The 18,019-nt window shown below is 42.2% G+C and overlaps 1 protein-coding gene and 1 long non-coding RNA gene across 2 annotated transcripts; both read right to left on the reverse strand.

Annotated features, from left to right (window-relative positions):
* Positions 1–4,454: 4,454 nt before the first annotated feature.
* LOC129769208 (uncharacterized) lies at positions 4,455–6,145 on the reverse strand. The gene is made up of 3 exons (XR_008741836.1): positions 5,382–6,145; positions 4,884–5,322; positions 4,455–4,827 (listed from the first exon to the last, which is right to left on the reverse strand). It is a non-coding gene; the product is annotated as an uncharacterized LOC129769208 (long non-coding RNA).
* A 10,671-nt stretch (positions 6,146–16,816) lies between these two features.
* On the reverse strand, positions 16,817–18,019 carry LOC129769201 (mRNA turnover protein 4 homolog). Its single transcript, XM_055771307.1, has 3 exons — positions 17,833–18,019; positions 17,361–17,765; positions 16,817–17,296 (listed from the first exon to the last, which is right to left on the reverse strand). Exons 1-3 carry the CDS (start codon positions 17,858–17,860, stop codon positions 16,872–16,874), a joined length of 858 nt encoding a protein of 285 aa, XP_055627282.1. The 5' UTR covers positions 17,861–18,019; the 3' UTR covers positions 16,817–16,871.

Consider the following 18,019-nt stretch of genomic DNA (forward strand, 5'->3'; position numbering starts at 1 on the left):
GTTCTTCAAGTATATCCAATTTTCATCCCCGGTCACGAACCGATGTAGAAAAATCTTTGTTTTATACAGTCTATCACAAAATTGAGTGTTCAAATGCTACATGACAATACTTTCCATTTATTTGGTATGAAATATTTTGAATACATTGATTCTTTTGATGCATATTTATTACTCACACGTTTAACTAGCTGTACGTGCAATAAAATTCTGAGAAAAGTTCTCTGCTAATTGTTTATTCCTAAAAATTTAAAACAATCTCTATTCTAGGCATCGCAACATTGAGTGTACCCCTTAAATTTATCCGAACAAATTAGTCTTGTAAATAAATTTCTTTGCGAATTAGCGTCCTTTTTTCATCAGTGATTGGTATCAACATTTAACCATTGCTTGGGCAGTGTTGGTTTTTATTTTTTATTAATGTTTGCATTTTTTTTTCAAATTAGCAGGTTAGAGGAAAGAAATAGATATTGTTACACGTACAATGATAATAAGTATGAATTGTCGTGGAAAGACATTGCAGGAAATAGCAGATATAGTCGGAAGAACTCACTTTACAGCAAATAAAATCATAAACAAGTGGAAATACGAAGGAACCATGGAAAATCTCCCGAGTAGAAGACACAAACGTATCCTGTCTTCCGATGATGAACGAGTAATTATGCGAAAGAACCCTATAAAAAACATTCCTAAACTGACTACCGAAGTGGCCGGCATCATTGGAAGACCTCTCAGCGTAGATACTATCCGGAGAGCAGCATACAGGAACAATCTGAGAGGTCGTATTGGCCGTGAAAATTATTTCATCTGAAAGGTGAATGTTGTTTTTTTGATGATGATGATGATGATGATGATGATGGTCCAAATGATGGTCCAATGTTGGGCAAAATCGGACATTGAACACGAATAAAAATGAAATTTATAGAAACGTTTTTATTTCTCTCTCCGTAGTCTAAGTTGAGACTCGAGGTACGAGGGAGGCACGGATGCTGCCGGCATGTGGTGAACTTTCCAACACTACTCACCATTTGCCGCCGCTATCCTTCGTTGGTGACAGTCCAAGCGGCTTCGTTAGCAGATCAGCCGCCATTTGGTCGGTGGGACAATGCTCGAGCCGAACAGCCCTCTGATCACACAACTCTCGAACATATCTCTCCTTCGTTTCAATATGTTTTGAGCGACGACTGATTCGATCTGATTGAATGAACTGGATGCATCCTTGGTTGTCTTCCATAATGCATGTTGGTCCGTCCAGCGTTTCACCCATGTCACTGAGCAGCCTTCTCAACCAAACAACTTCTTGACTGGCCACTCCGAGCGCCAGGTACTCAGATTCCATTGAACTGAGCTTGACGCAGTGCTGGAGTCTGCTGCCCCACGATATTGCTCCACCTGCATAGAGAAATACATATCCCGTGGTCGACCGACGAGTGCTGCTGTCGCCAGCCCAATCGGCATTGGAGAATCCTAGCAGTCCTTCAGTATTGTTCTTGTACAGCAGCTTAGCCCCTTTCGTTGACTTGAGATAACGGATACGGATAACGTACTCTTTTTGCCGCCAACCAATCGTTTTCTGTAGGAGCACACACCTTACGGCCAAGGATCGATGCACTCACGGTGACGTCTGGGCGAGCACACACAGCGACGTAAAGCAGGGAGCCCACAAGACTCTGGTAGGTCGTGTTGTCTGGAAATGGTGAGCTGGTATCTATCGATGAAGTGAACCCGATATCCATCGGGCATTTGACAGTCTTGGCATCTTGCAACCCGAATCTAGCAACGATTTTGTCAATATAACTCGGTTATGTCGAACTTCTCACTCAATGCTTTGGTCACTCGATCGATCTCCGAAGAATCCTGGCAAGCGACAAGTATGTCATCGACATATACGAGCAGATAGACTCTCAGTCCACCGACGATCTTGGTGTAGAGACATTGATCCGTTTCACTTTGCGTAAATCCCAAGCTTCGCAACACGCCGTGTAAACGCTGGTTCTAGCACCTGGCTGATTGTTTTAACCCGTAGATGCTACGGCGTAGTCTACACACAAGCCGCTCGTTACCCTCCTGGATGAAGCCAGGAGTTTGTTTCATATATAACTCCTCAGCTAAGGTATGCGGTTTTAACATCTAGGTGCCGAAGAGTCAGATTACGTTGAGATACCACTGCCAATAAAGTCCGAAGGGTGGTTTGCTTGATCACAGGAGCGAACGTTTCCTCGAAGTCCTTCCCGTACTTCTGGGTGTAGCCCTGAGCTACTAAGCGAGCTTTATATTTAATTTATATTTATATTTTATTTTTATATCTCGTTTCCGGAAACTCTTTTGATTTTATAGATCCACCGACAGCCTACCGCTTTGCGACCGGCTGGAAATTCGGTGAGCTCCCACGTGCTGTTCCGATCATGGGACTCCAGCTCCTCTTTCATTGCAGCTCGCCACTCCGCCTCATCAGAACCGGACAAAACTCTTGAAAACTCTGTGGTTCATCATCCGCCGCCTGGAAGTAGCAGATCTCCTCAAGCAGCCGACGTGGCGGAATCGCTTTGCAGGCACGCGACTATCGACGGAGAAATTCTTCTTCTTCAAACCCCTTAAAGTTAGGCTCGTTCTCGGTTGAACTGTGGAACGAATTGCTGTCGTCGGTTCCGTTCTCTTGCTCCGCAATTTCTTCCGGATCCTAGAATACCGCGTCATCAACGAACTCTTCACCGAAGGCATGTAACTGCGCCGTGGCATTTGCTCCTCCAGTCAAGTTCGTACCAGTTTGAAACTCCTCGTGAGTAGTACTAGTCAGCTCAAAGAACAAAGCATCTCTGCTGAAAGTGATTCGGTTCGTAGCCGGATCCAGGAACCAATACGCCTTCCTTCCTTCGGCATACCCGACAAATACCATCTTTCGCGCCTTCGGATCAAACTTCCGTCTTTTCTTATGCGGCACGTGGACGTACGCCTCCGTACCAAACACTCGCAGGAAGGAATAGTTTGGCTTTTTACCCCACCAGAGTTCGAACGGCGTAGCTTCGGTCGCAGCAGTCGGCAGTAAGTTCTGCAGGAAATTGGCTGTTGAAACTGCTTTTCCCCAGTATTGTTTATCCATCTCAGCATCCATCAAAAGACATCGCATCATCTCTTGCAACGTGCGATTCTTCCGTTCAGAACGGGACCTGTTGCGGGCTGTACGGTGCCAAACTGGTTCTGCATCATCCTCGAATATTCAATTATCTTTTCAACCGCTTCCTACTTGTTCTTCAGCAGGTACAGAACGCAATACCGACTGTAATCGTCCACCATCGTCATCAGGAAACGATTCCCTCTCGGTGTCGCAACCTCCAGAGGCCCACACAAGTCGGTATGGACGACGTCTGGAAGACAGCGCTGGAAGTAGACGCGGACTGGCTTGGAAACGGCGCACGACACATTTTTCCCTCATAGCATACTCCGCAATCAGCTTTCACATCACACTCCTGCAAATTCAGGCCGGTTCCGAGACCCTTCCGGACGATATTCTCTACTGCTTGTTTCAGCCGATACAAATTTCCACTTCTCTTAGCACTCAGCAAAAACTTCCCGTTCTTCTGGATCTCGCAGCCGGTTTTGTTGAACAAGACAGAACAGCCTTCGTCGGTCAGTCTGCTGACCGATAGTAGATTCCCGGCCAAAGCAGGAGTAAACTTGCTTGACAGTCACAGGTACTTCCTTGCCGTTTCCGTCCAGCGAACGGAATCTGCTCGAACCAACTCCTACCGCAACGATCTTGTTCCCATCAGCAAGACTAATAGTCGTATTAACTTTTATAACGTTCTCAAGAAGCGATGCATCACTGGCCATATGTGATGTCGCTCCCGAATCCAGGTACCACACGACATCACCGGATTCACCAGCCTGCAGACCAGCAGCCAGACACACCTCAGCAGCTTCTTCATGTTCAACCACTATATTTGCCTTCTGATTTTTAGCAGTTTCTTTTTCACTGTTCTTCCACACTTTTTCTTTCTTCTTCTTTTCCGGTTTCTTTTGATTCACTTGTGTCTTCAAAACTTTTCCTGCCGCTTCCACCGGATTTCTCCAATCGCTTCCTCCACTCATCGAGCAGCTTCCCTTTTACGAACCCCAACTAGTGATCCCCGATTTTTGAAATTAATCGTTCATCAGCTAATCGAATACTTTTCAGCAATTTCCCACAATCCGTTTTGCCTGCCAAGATTGGGTCGATGAAATGTCAACAATCGACCTTAAATGCTGCCACCTTGCAATCGATTTATCGACCTTTCATATGCATTCATCGAACAACTTGACGCCACTTTTTTGCCAACATGTGCAAGGCGTCGACCTGCATGTAACGCTGCTTCCAACACTGATCGTCTCTTGTTTGTATTGGTTTGTTATGAAACATGAAAAGGAAATACATTGATCGATTTTAATCATTTTATTGAAAAAAATAATAAAAATCCATGTATAATAAAAATAATAATGTATATAATGGAATCGGTGCATCCGGGTTGTCTGGATTGACGATTCAAATCCGACTGAGTACATTGATGAATACCTCCTTGCCCTTGATGACACAGATATGTGGCTGAGGAGGATTCTTCAATGTGCGTGAAGCACGGGATCTCCGATGGGGAAAATTGCCCGAAATACTATGGCCAGGTCCTGCTGCTGTTGCTGTTGATGCTGTTCCCCGGAATAGCACCCTGGACTTAAAGGATACTGCTGCGGGAAAGCTGATGCTGTTGGCTGGTGTGACAGAAGTGGAAATAAGCAATGTGGTGATGAGGGAAATCATCTTTCTCATTCGCCGATTGATTGAGTCGAATGTATTCATAGCTGAAACAAAATAAAATGATTAGTAAGTGAAAAGCAGAAATGAATTCCCTACTCACCAGTTGTATGATCCGGATAAAAATGCGAACATTAAAATATCATGCGATTACGTTCGCTTACCTCGTCTATTTTCATTCTACTATACAACGGAATCAGTGCATTCGGGTTACTCCGGGTGGTAATTCAGCTGAGCAAGTTGATAAATACCTCCTTGTCGTTGAGTTTTCGTGTCTGAACAGGATTTTTGAATGTGCGCGAAGCACGGAACCTCTAATGGGGAAATTCTTCGCAATACCATACCATGGTCAAATTCTGCTGCTGCTGCTGCTGTTAATGCTGTTCCCCGGCATTGCCAACAGGGGTTGGAGGTTACTGCAGCAGGAAAACGGATGTTGTTGGCTGCTGTGATAGAAGTGGAAATCCGCACTGTGGTGATGGGAGAAATCATCTTTCTCACTTACCGATTGATGGAAGCAAACGAGTCGAATGTATTCATAGCTGATAAGACAAGATAAAATAATTAATAATTAAAAAGCCGAAATATATTTCATACTCACCAGTTGTATGATCCATTTGTTTTTGTTTGAGATGACAGTTTAGCGGAGTGGAAAAAAGAACCACCAGTGACGCCATTTAGTTTGTTTAATTATTCAGTATTTTCGACTAACGAACTATTCGCGTTGACGATATTGGGGAAGAGGCATGACAGTATGGATTTGCAGAAGGAATGAATATACTTTTAAAATGAAAATTATGAATGAACATGATTTTTCCTTAATCAAATTAGTACTCTATGTAAGTGAAAATCACCATTGCCTACAAGTGGTGAAAAAACGTCATAAAAAAATATGTTTTGAGATAATTTTATATTATAATGACAAGTTTTTTTGAGAATATCTGAACGTCTATAGAAAATAATTCAAATTAGGTGTCGTATCCGGACATCATATTTGCTGTCTGGTTACGATTTTCCTTCCGCCGATTGAAAAGTACTCCGCTGCTGCTGCTGCTCGATGTGTGCTCCGCTGATGCTGTCCCAAAAGTACGCTCCGCTACTATACGACTGAACTCTGCTGCTGCTGCCCGATGCGCACTCCGCTGCTGTCCAAAAGGTTGGATCCTCTGCTGCTGTTGTCCGATGTGTGCTCCGCTACTGTCCAAATGGTCGGTTCCTCTGTTGCTGCTGCTGTGCCCGTGGATAATGTCCGAAAAGTTGGTTTTGCTGCTTTCCACTGTGTGTTCTTCTGCATCCAAGTTAAGAATGAGCTCGCTCGAAGGAAGGTAGGAAGGTATTGAATTAGAGAGACTTTAAACTCTGAGAGTTCATTCGTCTCTAGCTCGCTCGAAATTGCGCGGCCGTTTATATAGCGGCGTTCATTATGTTTCCCTCCCGACGATATTCTTTCGTTTCACCCGCCCATCGAAATACAAGGGGAGATATTAGGGGTATATTTTTCTTCTTTTTCTTTACGCTTATGAATTAAGTACTCAATCCGGTGAATGTTTATTTATTTTTATTTGTACCACATCTCTTTCCTACATTAGGGTCATGACAACGTACTTTAAGTAGGAAAAATTATGCCAAGAAAAAAATTTCATACAAATTTTAGCAATTATAAACTGATTCGGGCCGACTAATATGATAGAGAATAGTTTGCCTCATACAAACTAATGCCGTATCCAGATGTCGATACCTAATCGTCGTCATCGTGAATAGGTAACAGCGCTACGGTCGTTGTTAGGTCGATGTTTTTTTCGTCGATTGAATTGTGGGCGATTAATCGCCCCAAATAATCGATTAATCGATTAATTGTCACACTGAGAGAAATAATTAGGCTAATATTTCTCATTTACCAGAAAGCCATCTGGAATCAAAAAGTGTTCGTTCCGCCTGAAAATCAATTATTATCTCTTACGCTCTCCTAAACTCGTACACAAAGCTCAATTCGCGTTGAATTCATTGAGCTTCTTTCACGAGTTTAGGGGAGCGTCAAGGATAATGATTGAATTTCAGGATAAAACTACAGCAACCGTACCTTTTTTATTCTCTGGGTAAGGATCGATTAATCGACGTAAATTATTCGTTCGCTTCGATTATTGGTTGCGCAGTATTCGTTCGATTAATAATCGATTTCTGTAGGAAGTATTCGATTAATCGATTAATCGAACGATTATCGGGGATCACTAACTCCAACGTCAGCTCAGCCTCGGGACGGCTCTCGAGCGCTGTGATCAAGCTGTCATAGGATTCGTTCAGGCTTGACAGGATGATGGCAACCAACCAGTAATCCTTCAGTGGATCTCCCATGTTCGACATTCGGTTGGCCAGTTGCGTGATTTGTGCCAAATGATCGGCCATATTTCCATCCTCCGGCAGGTACAGCCGAAAGAGCTTCCGCAAAACATGAATCTTTGTGGCAAGCGAAGACCGTGCGTGATAGTTTTTCAGCGAGAGCCACACTTCGCGAGCTGTGGTGGCATGCAGGACGTGGTCGGTTTGACTATAATTTGCTAATGTATGTGTGAACAGACCTAAGGAGTTCTGGAACAAGGTCTTCTATACGGATAAGCCGAAAACCAATCTCTTTGAATACGATGGAAGAAAGATAATGTGGAGAAAACCAGTATCGGTGCTCCAGGTTCAGCATTTGGTTCCCACAGTATAAAGGCTGGTTTAGAGTTCCGGTGAACGTGAAAATGAACAGCTGGTGTAATAGTACGATCATTTCACGGTGAACTACATTGCGAATAAACAACTCAAAAAATCGTGGTGAAAACAATGTTTTTGTTCACATTCACGTTCATATTAAAAGTTCGCAACGAAGTTTTTCAACCCGTGTAGAGATCCAATTGAATGAAATTGCATCCATATTGAAATTTTCATTGAAAACCTCGAGGATTGCCAAACATATCTTTTTAAAGTTCACGGTGAAATAATTTTCAGAATGCCTTGGGACTAGTGATCCCCGATAATCGTTCGATTAATCGATTAATCGAATACTTCCTACAGAAATCGATTATTAATCGAACGAATACTGCACAACCAATAATCGAAGCGAAAGAATAATTTACGTCGATTAATCGATCCAAACGCAGAGAGAAAAAAACGTACGGTCGCTGCAGTTTTATCCTGAAAATCAATCATTATTGTTGACGCTCCCATAAGTTCATAAATGAAGCTCAATGCCGTCAACGCGAATTGAGCTTCGTTTACGACTTTAGGGGAAAGTAAAGGATAATAATTGATTTTCAGGCATTGAACATTTTTTTGATTCCATATGACTTTCTAGCAAACGAGAAATATTAGTCTAACTAATTATTTCTCTCAGTGTTGCGATAAATCGATTAATCGATTATTTGGATCGATTAATCGTATCGAATAACAAACTGCTGAAAACTATTCGATTAGCTGATGAACGATTAATTTCAAAAATCGGGGATCACTACTTGGGACATTCGAACGTGAACATGAGCGGGGGAATATTTTGACGTCTATATTCACCACTGTTTTCAAGTTCACGTTCACCGATGTCGGTGAACTATGGTGAGTTCACCAACATCTTGATACCACAGTGGAAATTCAGAATCGTCGTGAAATATTGAATTAATCCACTTCTATCAACATGAATTGTGTTTAAATGTGTTTTCCAACTAGAAAATGTTTCTTCCTATCGTTTCAAGATGTTTTCCTCGCGTTTTATATATGGACTGATGAATTATCAACAAAAAAGTGTTTGTTCGCGTTCACGTTCATGGGAACTCTAAGCCTGCCTTAAAGTCTGGTTTAGAGTTCCCGTGAACGTGAACTTGAACAGGTGGTGGAATAGTACGATCATTTCACGGTGAACTACATTGCGAACAAACAACTAAAAAAAATCGTGGTGAATAGAATGATTATGTTCACGTTCACGTTCATATTAAAAGTTCGGCAGTAAAGGAGAAGTAAATAAACATCGATCTTCAATAAAGTAATTCGGATAAAATATACAGTTGTTCACGAATCAACCCGAAGCAACGAAGTTTTTCAACCCGCGGAAAGATCCGATTGAATGAAATTGCATCCATATCAAAATTTTCATTGAAAACTTGAGAATTGCTAAACATATCCTTTTACAGTTCGCGGTGAAATAATTTTCAGAATGCCTTGGGACATTCGAACGTGAACATGAACGTGGAAATAATTTGACGTCTATATTCACCACTGTTTTCACGTTTACGTTCACCGAAGTCGGTGAACTATGGTGAGTTCACCAACATCTCGATTTCACGGTGGAAATTCAGAATCGTTGTGAAATATTGAATTAATTTATTTTTATCAATATGAATTGCGTTTGAACATGTTTTTCAACTAGAAAATGTTTCTTCCAATCGTTTCAAGATGTTTTACTCGCGTTTTATATATGGACTGATGAATTATTAACAAAAAAGTGTTTGTCCGCCTTCACGTTCACGGGAACTCTAAACCTATCTTTAGATGTAGATTTTTTGTTTGTATATGAAATATGAAGTACAAATATGACAATTTTAATTTATTCTCACCACTACATGAGAGTAAAATGGATCAATTTAACGATAAATATGAGTCGCATTGAATTATTTGAAAAAAATTACAAAGCCGCATGAGGTGTATACTTAATTTTGCGATAGACTGTATACTTTTTTTTTATAAATCGTTTATTTTTATAGGCTCAGTTACATTAGTTTAAAGGAGCCGAATTCTTAAATATATTTTTTTTAAAACTATACATATACAATTTTCCTAACACTATGGTTAGTAAGGTGGAAAACCGATTACTCGCGGTTTACTCGAGTTAAGAGGGTGACATATTCTTTCAGGAAAGGGATGGGATATAAGGGAATTGTTACAATGTTGATGATCACACTCAATTCTTAAATCTATTCGTATATCTATTGTTCACCTATTGGCTCTCTGAGGTGAACTTTCGGTGTCGTCGTTCTAGATACGATGCAATGAACATTTCTTGTTCATTGTAACATTTCATTGTCATTCGTTCGATAACTCGCAAGTAGATCGGATAGGCTTTCGAAACGATCCAACAAAGGTGTTTTTTTTCCACATCGAATCAGACTGTGTTTTTTTTCATCGGTTGCGCTTGCGAGTAGAACGAAGCTCAAAGTGGTGCGCGACCGAGACGCAGAGGATACAATTCATACAGATTTATCACACACGCCACACAGCAGCGGCAAGTATAAGTTTATTTTTCTTTTGTCCTCCTATCATTCCTTCTACCATCTGTGCTCGATTTACACCATTGTTCATCTGTGTGTTTACCAAATCGGCAAACGTTGGCATTAGGGGTGTCTATTTTTTCTTGGTTACATTACCGTTGAAATTTTATTGGAACTTTTTTTCATTTTAGAATTTTATATAAATAAAATTAATTAATATAAATATTATCCGCAGCATAACCTTATATTTTTTTTTTACTTATTCATTTTGATAATTATTATATTCTGTTCATATCGAACAGTTGGCCGATTTTTCTAATATGGCTGAGGGCGGAAAGGACCCCCCGTTGACGCAATTGAATATTTCTGATACCGAACCTCCTCCTGAAGAGCAGGAGGATGAAGCAGAAATTGAGGTAGAAAATTCTGTTTACGAAGTTGATAGTTCCGAAGATGAGGAAATCGACGAGAAACAGGATTTTCGTCCTAAAGAATACCCTGAAGGCTCCAAAGGCCCATTCATTGTGTACTTTAGACGAAAATCCAAACCTCTCAATGTCATTCGTATCTCGAAGGAACTAACTCAACATTTTTCTGACGTTACCGAAATTACACGGATGGGGCCAGACAAACTACGAGTTGTCGTCTCAAGCAGGACCCAAGCGAACAAAATAACGCGCTGCGACCTCTTTGCGATTGAGTATCGTGTATACGTACCCTGTTGCAACGTCGAAATAGACGGCGTAATAACCGAAAAGGATTTGACCCGAAAAGAGATAATCGATGGTGTCGGTCGCTTCAAGAACTCCACACTAAAAACTGTGAAGATTCTTGCATGCGATCGACTGAAATCTGTGTCACATAAAAATGACAAAAGAATTCTCAATCGGACAAACTCTTTTCGTGTGACTTTTGAGGGTTCCTTCCAAATTAAGTTGCAATAGGGGCACTTCGTTTACCTGTTCGATTGTTTGTACCCCGGGTAATGAAATGCAACAAATGTATGCAACTCGGTCACACGGCCGCCTATTGTTGCAATAAAAAACGTTGCGCAGATTGTGGAGAGAGCCATGATGAGAATTCTTGCGCGAAAGAGCACAAGTGTCTTCATTGCGGCGGGACTCCTCATGATCTTATTCAATGCCCGGTGTACAAACAACGAGGGGAAAAACTCAAGCGTTCCTTAAAGGAACGTTCCAAGCGGACTTTTGCAGAAATGCTTAAGAGTTCCGTGCCAACGACACAGGACAATCCCTACTCCATTCTGCAGAACGACGAGCCTGTTGCTGACGCTCCCAATGCCGGATGTTCCGGTACATCGCAGGGTGCCATCAGGAAAAGAAAAATTACTTCTTTTCCATCACTCCCCAGAAAGAATACCGAAACTTCCCAAGTTGGAATGAAGCCTCGAACTGAACGTGCTGATAATAGGCCGAAGCAAGTACCTCCCGGTTTACGTGGTCATGCTACCAACCAGGGGTCCTCAGAACTTCCCGGAACAACAACGAACACGTCTGTTCCATTTTCGCGGTCGAAGCAACAGCCACTACCTGGCCTGCTTGCGCTTTCAGACCTTGTGGATAACATTTTAAATGCTTTAAATATAAATGATCCTCTTAAAAGCATAGTATTATGTTTGCTTCCGGTTGTGAGAACATTTTTGAAAGAAAAATGTGGCTTTTTAGCAGCGTTCATTTCCCTCGATGCCTAATTCAGCGCAAGAGGTCAAGGATTTGACCACTGTCATACAGTGGAATTGCAGAAGTATCATCCCTAAACTAGACCAATTTAAATTTTTAATCACAGTTCTAACTGTGATGTATTTTCTCTCTGTGAAACATGGGTTTGTTCAGCCGACGAGCTGAATTTTCACGATTTCAACATTATTCGCCTAGATCGTAACGACTCGTTTGGTGGCGTACTATTGGGGATCAAAAAACGTCACTCCTTCTATAGAGTCACTATCCCATCGATTACAGGCATTGAAGTTGTCGCTTGCCAGATACAAATCAATGGCAAAGAACTCTGAATTGCTTCGATATATATTCCTCCCAGGACTACGGTAGGCCGCCATCAGTTCTTTGATATTATCGAGGCATTGCCGGAGCCGCGGTTAATCTTAGGTGACTTCAACTCCCATGGAACAGCATGGGGGTCACTCTACGATGACAACCGTGCCACGTTGATTTATGATCTGTGCGACAACTTCAACATGACAGTTTTAAATATTGGGGAAGCAACTAGGATAGCCAACCCTCCTGCACGGGCAAGCATGCTAGACATATCTCTCTGCTCTTCTTCATTATCCCTGGATTGCACATGGAAGGTAATCCAAGATCCCCACGGTAGTGATCACCTACCAATAATTTTATCGATCGCCAATGAATCAAAATCTAGTGAGTCAGTCGATATTGCGTATGACCTCACGAAGAATATTGACTGGAGAAAATTTGCAGAATTAATATCTGAAGCAATCATTTCGATGCATGAACTTCCTCCCCTTGAAGAGTATAATTTTATATCAAGTTTGATTTACGATAGCGCACTTCAAGCTCAAAAGAAACGTGTACCGGCTACCACTTTCCGACGTCGTCCTCCATCACTTTGGTGGGACAAGGAATGTTCAAAGGTCTACCTTGAAAAATCATCCGCTTTCAAAAAATTCAGGAAAACTGGATTAGTGGAATGGTTTCGAAAGTACCAAGCTCTAGAAGCCAAACTAAAAGGTCTGATTAAAGCAAAAAAGCGTGGATATTGGCGGAAGTTCGTCAATGGTTTGTCAAGGGAGACCGCTATGAGTACTCTTTGGAATACGGCTAGGAGAATGCGTGGCTGGAACCATACCAATGAAAGTGAGGAATACTCTGACCGTTGGATTTTTAACTTTGCAAGGAAGGTTTGTCCCGATTCTGTTCCTGCACAAAGCGTCGTACGCGATATTCCGCTCCAATGCGATTATGAGAATTTTTCGATGGTAGAATTCTCAATTGCCCTCCTCTCATGTAACAATTCAGCTCCGGGGTCGGACAAGATTAAATTCAACTTGTTGAAGAATCTTCCCGACTTGGCAAAACAGCGTTTGCTGAACTTGTTCAACAAGTTTCTGGAGCTGAATATTGTCCCGCATGACTGGAGACAAGTGAGAGTGATAGCCATACGAAAACCCAACAAGCCGGCTTGCGATCACAACTCGTATAGACCGATTGCAATGTTATCCTGTATTCGCAAATTGTTAGAGAAAATGATTCTACTTCGTTTAGACAAGTGGGTCGAAACGAACAATTTGCTGTCAAATACGCAGTTTGGCTTCCGCCGAGGTAAAGGGACGAATGATTGTCTCGCGCTGCTATCTTCGGAAATCCAAATCGCATTTGCTCGCAAAGAACAAATGGCTTCCGTTTTTCTCGATATCAAAGGGGCATTTGATTCAGTTTCCATGGAAATTCTCTCAGACAAGCTTCATAATCGTGGACTTTCACCAATTCTGAATAATTTCCTGTACAATTTACTGTCAGAAAAGCACATGAATTTCTCTCATGGCAACTCAAAATCTTCTCGTTACAGTTTTATGGGCCTACCGCAAGGCTCCTGCCTAAGCCCCCTCTTGTACAGTTTTTACGTCAATGATATGGATGATTGTCTAACTAGAGACTGCACGCTGAGACAACTTGCAGACGATGGAGTTATTTCCATAACGGGTACTAATCCCGTCGCACTGCAAAAGTCGTTGCAAGATACCCTGAACAATCTGTTCACGTGGGCCCTCAAGCTGGGTATCGAATTCTCTACGGGGAAAACTGAAATGGTCGTTTTTTCTAGGAAGCACGAACCCGCCCAATTCCAGCTTTACCTATCCGGCAAAACGATCCAACACTCTATGTTTTTCAAATACCTGGGTGTATATTTTGATTCTAAATGTACCTGGGGGAGACACATTGCGTATTTGAAACAGAAATGCCAGCAAAGAATCAATTTTCTCCAAACAATAACCGGAACATGATGGGGTGCCCATCCAGAAGACCTCATTCAGTTGTACAAAACAACGATATTGTCAGTGTTAGAATATGGCAGTTTTTGCTTCCGATCAGCTGCCAGGATTCATATTCTCAAGCTGGAGAGGATACAATATCGTTGCTTGCGTATAGCCATGGGGTGTTTGCATTCGACACATACGATGAGTCTCGAAGTTTTGGCAGGAGTACCCCCGCTTACTCTTCGGTTCACAGAATTATCCTACAGATTTCTCATCCGTTGCAAGATCATGAATCCATTGGTGATTGATAACTTCGAAAATCTACTCCAGCTGACTCCTCAGTCAAGTTTTATGTCTTTATACCATGAGTACCTTACCCACGACGTGTACCCTTCACCAGGCATCTCCAACCAAGTTTGCTTCCCATACCTCTGCAATTCCTCTGTCATTTTTTATCTGTCCATGCGACAAAAAATCCATGGAATCCCAGATCACCTACGCTCCAATGTTATTCCGTCGATATTTTCGGAAAAATATGGGAAAGTTGGATCTGATAAAATGTTCTTTACTGACGGTTCATACATAAACGGGTCCACTGGCTTCGGCATCTTCAATGAAAATTCCAGTGCCTCTTTCAAACTCAAAGATCCTTGTTCCGTGTATGTCGCTGAACTGGGTGCGATATATTACGCATTAGGGATCATTGAAACATTGCCCATCGACCATTATTTTATTTTTTCAGACAGTCTCAGCTCAATAGAGGCAATCCGCTCAATGAAAGTTGATAAACGCTCATCTTATTTCCTAACAAGAATAAGACATCTATTGAGTGTTTTGGTCGAAAAATTATTCAAGATTACCTTAGCATGGGTTCCCTCTCATTGCTCGATTCCGGGGAATGAGAAAGCGGACTCGCTAGCTAAGGTGGGCGCTTCAGAAGGCACACTTTTTGAAAGGCAAATTGCTTATAACGAATTTTTTCACATTCCTCGTCAGGACACACTAGTTAGTTGGCAGCGCATGTGGAGTGAAGATGAGTTCGGTCGTTGGTTACACACGATTATCCCTAAGGTTTCGACGAAAGCTTGGTTTAAGGGATTGAATGTCGGTCGTGATTTCATTCGCGTGATATCTCGGCTTATGTTCAATCACTACAACCTAAACGCGCATCTCTATCGCATTGGGCTCGCAGCAAACAATCTTTGTGATTGTGGCGATGGCTACCACGACATCGAGCATGTTGTCTGGTCGTGTATCCGGTTCCATGAGCACAAGGCAGACAATCGGATATCCCCGTCCGGGATATCTTAGGTAGCCGGGATCCTGATCTTCTGCTTCATCTATACCTGTTCCTCAGAAACGCCGATGTCAACGTTTAATGATGTTTCCTTCGTTGTGTCCCCGTTTCATATCCCTCCTATCCGTTCGATAAACTTTTACTTAGTCGCGGCAATACATACACACACTCTTTACAGATGCACGGGCCAAAGGTTGTGCAGTCCACTGATCATTCAACAAGAGCCAAAGGTTGTACCGCTCATGACAACTCTACACGAGCTGATGATTGCGCCGGCTAGTGACCATTCTATCTTGGATTCCTCGAGTCGAGAAAGACGCACCACGCTAGATATGGGGTACAGACTAGGGGGGCGTTGCTGATTAATGGTCAGCTGCATCCCAATAGGAAGTAGCCCGTGTCGGGCACACGTATAGAGCATCGAAGACTGCAACATACCAATTATGAGAACACTTGTAATACTAACCTCGAGCCAACCGCGAGTAATCGGTTACATATTACTAACATAGTTGTAAGACAAAAATTGTCAAAATATTGGACTCCCGGCGCCGTCAGGCTAACGCCACATGTGCCTAAATAAAAAATATATTTTGGAAAAAAAAATCTATAGTATATTTACATTTCAACTTATTTTACTGTTTATACCAAGGGGGCCAATCGCTCGCAATGGATGAAAAGGAGGGTATAAGGACATAGGTACAATCACACACGAAGATCGATAGCTTTAACGAAAACATATATTTGGGTCATGTAATCAAGGTCTAACCGAGCCAACACATCTCTCACCGGCACATTGGGCTGCCTTCCTCTAGCCCTAAATTCGATCTGGCGACAAGTTACACCTCGCACGACCAAACAACATGCTCGATGTCGTGATAACCTTGACCACAGACGCAGAGATTGTTGCTGGCAAGATTGAAACGAAAGAGTAGCGCATCTAACGAACAGTGATTGGACATGAGTCGGGAGAAGGTGCGAATAAAGTCCCGACTCAAGTCCAGACTTTTGAACCATGGTTTGAGGCTAACCTTAGGGATAATCGAGTGAAGCCACCGACCCAATTCATCTTCATTCCACTTGCGTTGCCAGTTAGCGATGGTATTTTTGCGGACTAAAGAATAAAATTCATTGAAGGCGATTTGACGCTGATAAATATCGCCTTCAATTGCACCCACTATTGCCAATGAGTCAACCCTCTCATTACCCGGAATTGAGCAATGTGAAGGGACCCAGACAAAGGTAATGACATAACAGCGTCTGGATAAAGCACTCAAAATTTCTCGTATTCTCTCAAGGAAGTACGGCGAGTGCTTTTCCGGCCTCACTGAACGGATAGCTTCGACAGAGCTAAGACTATCCGTTACAATGTAATAGTGTTCAACAGGTCGTGAGGCGACGCTGTCCAGCTCCCAGTATATCGCTGCCAATTAAGCAATATATACTGAACTGTATACTCGTCGTCAGTAGAATTCCCTTCCCTCTGAAAGGCAAATATGAATATTGTCAATTTTAATATATTCTAAACACAACCATTATTTTGTTTAAGATAACTTTATCTTAGAATCAACTTAACGCTAGACTTAAAAATTATGCTTCATCTTCATCGCTTCCCTCTTCATCAAGTTCCATCTCCTCATCATCCTCATCTCCATCATCACTTGCATCCTCGTCCTCCTCTTCCTCATCTTCACTCATAGCATCCTCATCAACCTTCTTCTTGGGCTTCTTTTTGTCTAGTACTTTCTTCACCTTTTTCGTTACTGTGATATCGCGCTTCTTTATCTCCTCGAAACCATTTTCCTTCGTATAGCAACAGTTAACTATAACCTTAAACTTGGCCATTGGCTTCCCCAGCAACTTTAGAATCCGAGCCTGCTCTGGTGTTAACAATTTATTCTTCTCGCAAACTGTAAAATCTTTGTACAGCGTTACGATACCACGCTCCAGCTTCGTTGGCATTCCTAGCGATCGAAGATGTGGTTCAATTGCGTGGGAGAATTCTTCCAGCGGACCTAAAAACAGGAAGTAAACATGATTAGCAAAATCCTCCATATGACACAACAAAACTAAACCCACCGGCCGCCAACTTGACGGTCTTAGTTGCCTTAAAACCACTTCGCGCGAATTCGTCCGCCGAGTACGAATCGAACCAATCCAGAACTGTTTCCTTACTATCCGAGGTGAACAGCAGTCCGCACTGACCCACCATCTGTTCCCGCAGCTTCTCCAGATCCTTTCCCAACTTTGCATCGTCCTCGTCATCTTCACCAACGAAATTTAACCCCAGCTGCATGACTCGGTTCTTGCCGAAGAAAAAGCGCGAATTCTTCCAGGCCGTTCGAACGTCCTTTAATTTGCTGTTTCTCATGTTCTGCACCGAGAAGAGATATATGCTGTCATACTTCCGTCGACTTTCCTGTATGTCCTCGATGATTTGCTGCTTGTCCGACAGGCTCCTCCGTTCCGTTTTGGTCAGTGACACTGGTGCGATGAACATATTGTTTGGTTAGTACTTCCATTAAATAAAAATGAATAGATCAAAATGTACCTTTTTTATCTCTTTTGGATCTGGGCATTTTGATGTGCAAGATGTGTGATTGAAAACAGTAGATTTACATGTGCTGATAATATACAGAACTACCGGAGCTTTTCTTAAATTTGTTCTAACGAGGCAAACGTGAAATGTTGTAAACACATGTGCTACACGATATGACACTTTGTTATGACAGTCGAGG

The sequence above is a fragment of the Toxorhynchites rutilus genome, chromosome 2 (assembly GCF_029784135.1).
Source record: "Toxorhynchites rutilus septentrionalis strain SRP chromosome 2, ASM2978413v1, whole genome shotgun sequence".
Taxonomy (NCBI): domain Eukaryota; kingdom Metazoa; phylum Arthropoda; class Insecta; order Diptera; family Culicidae; genus Toxorhynchites; species Toxorhynchites rutilus.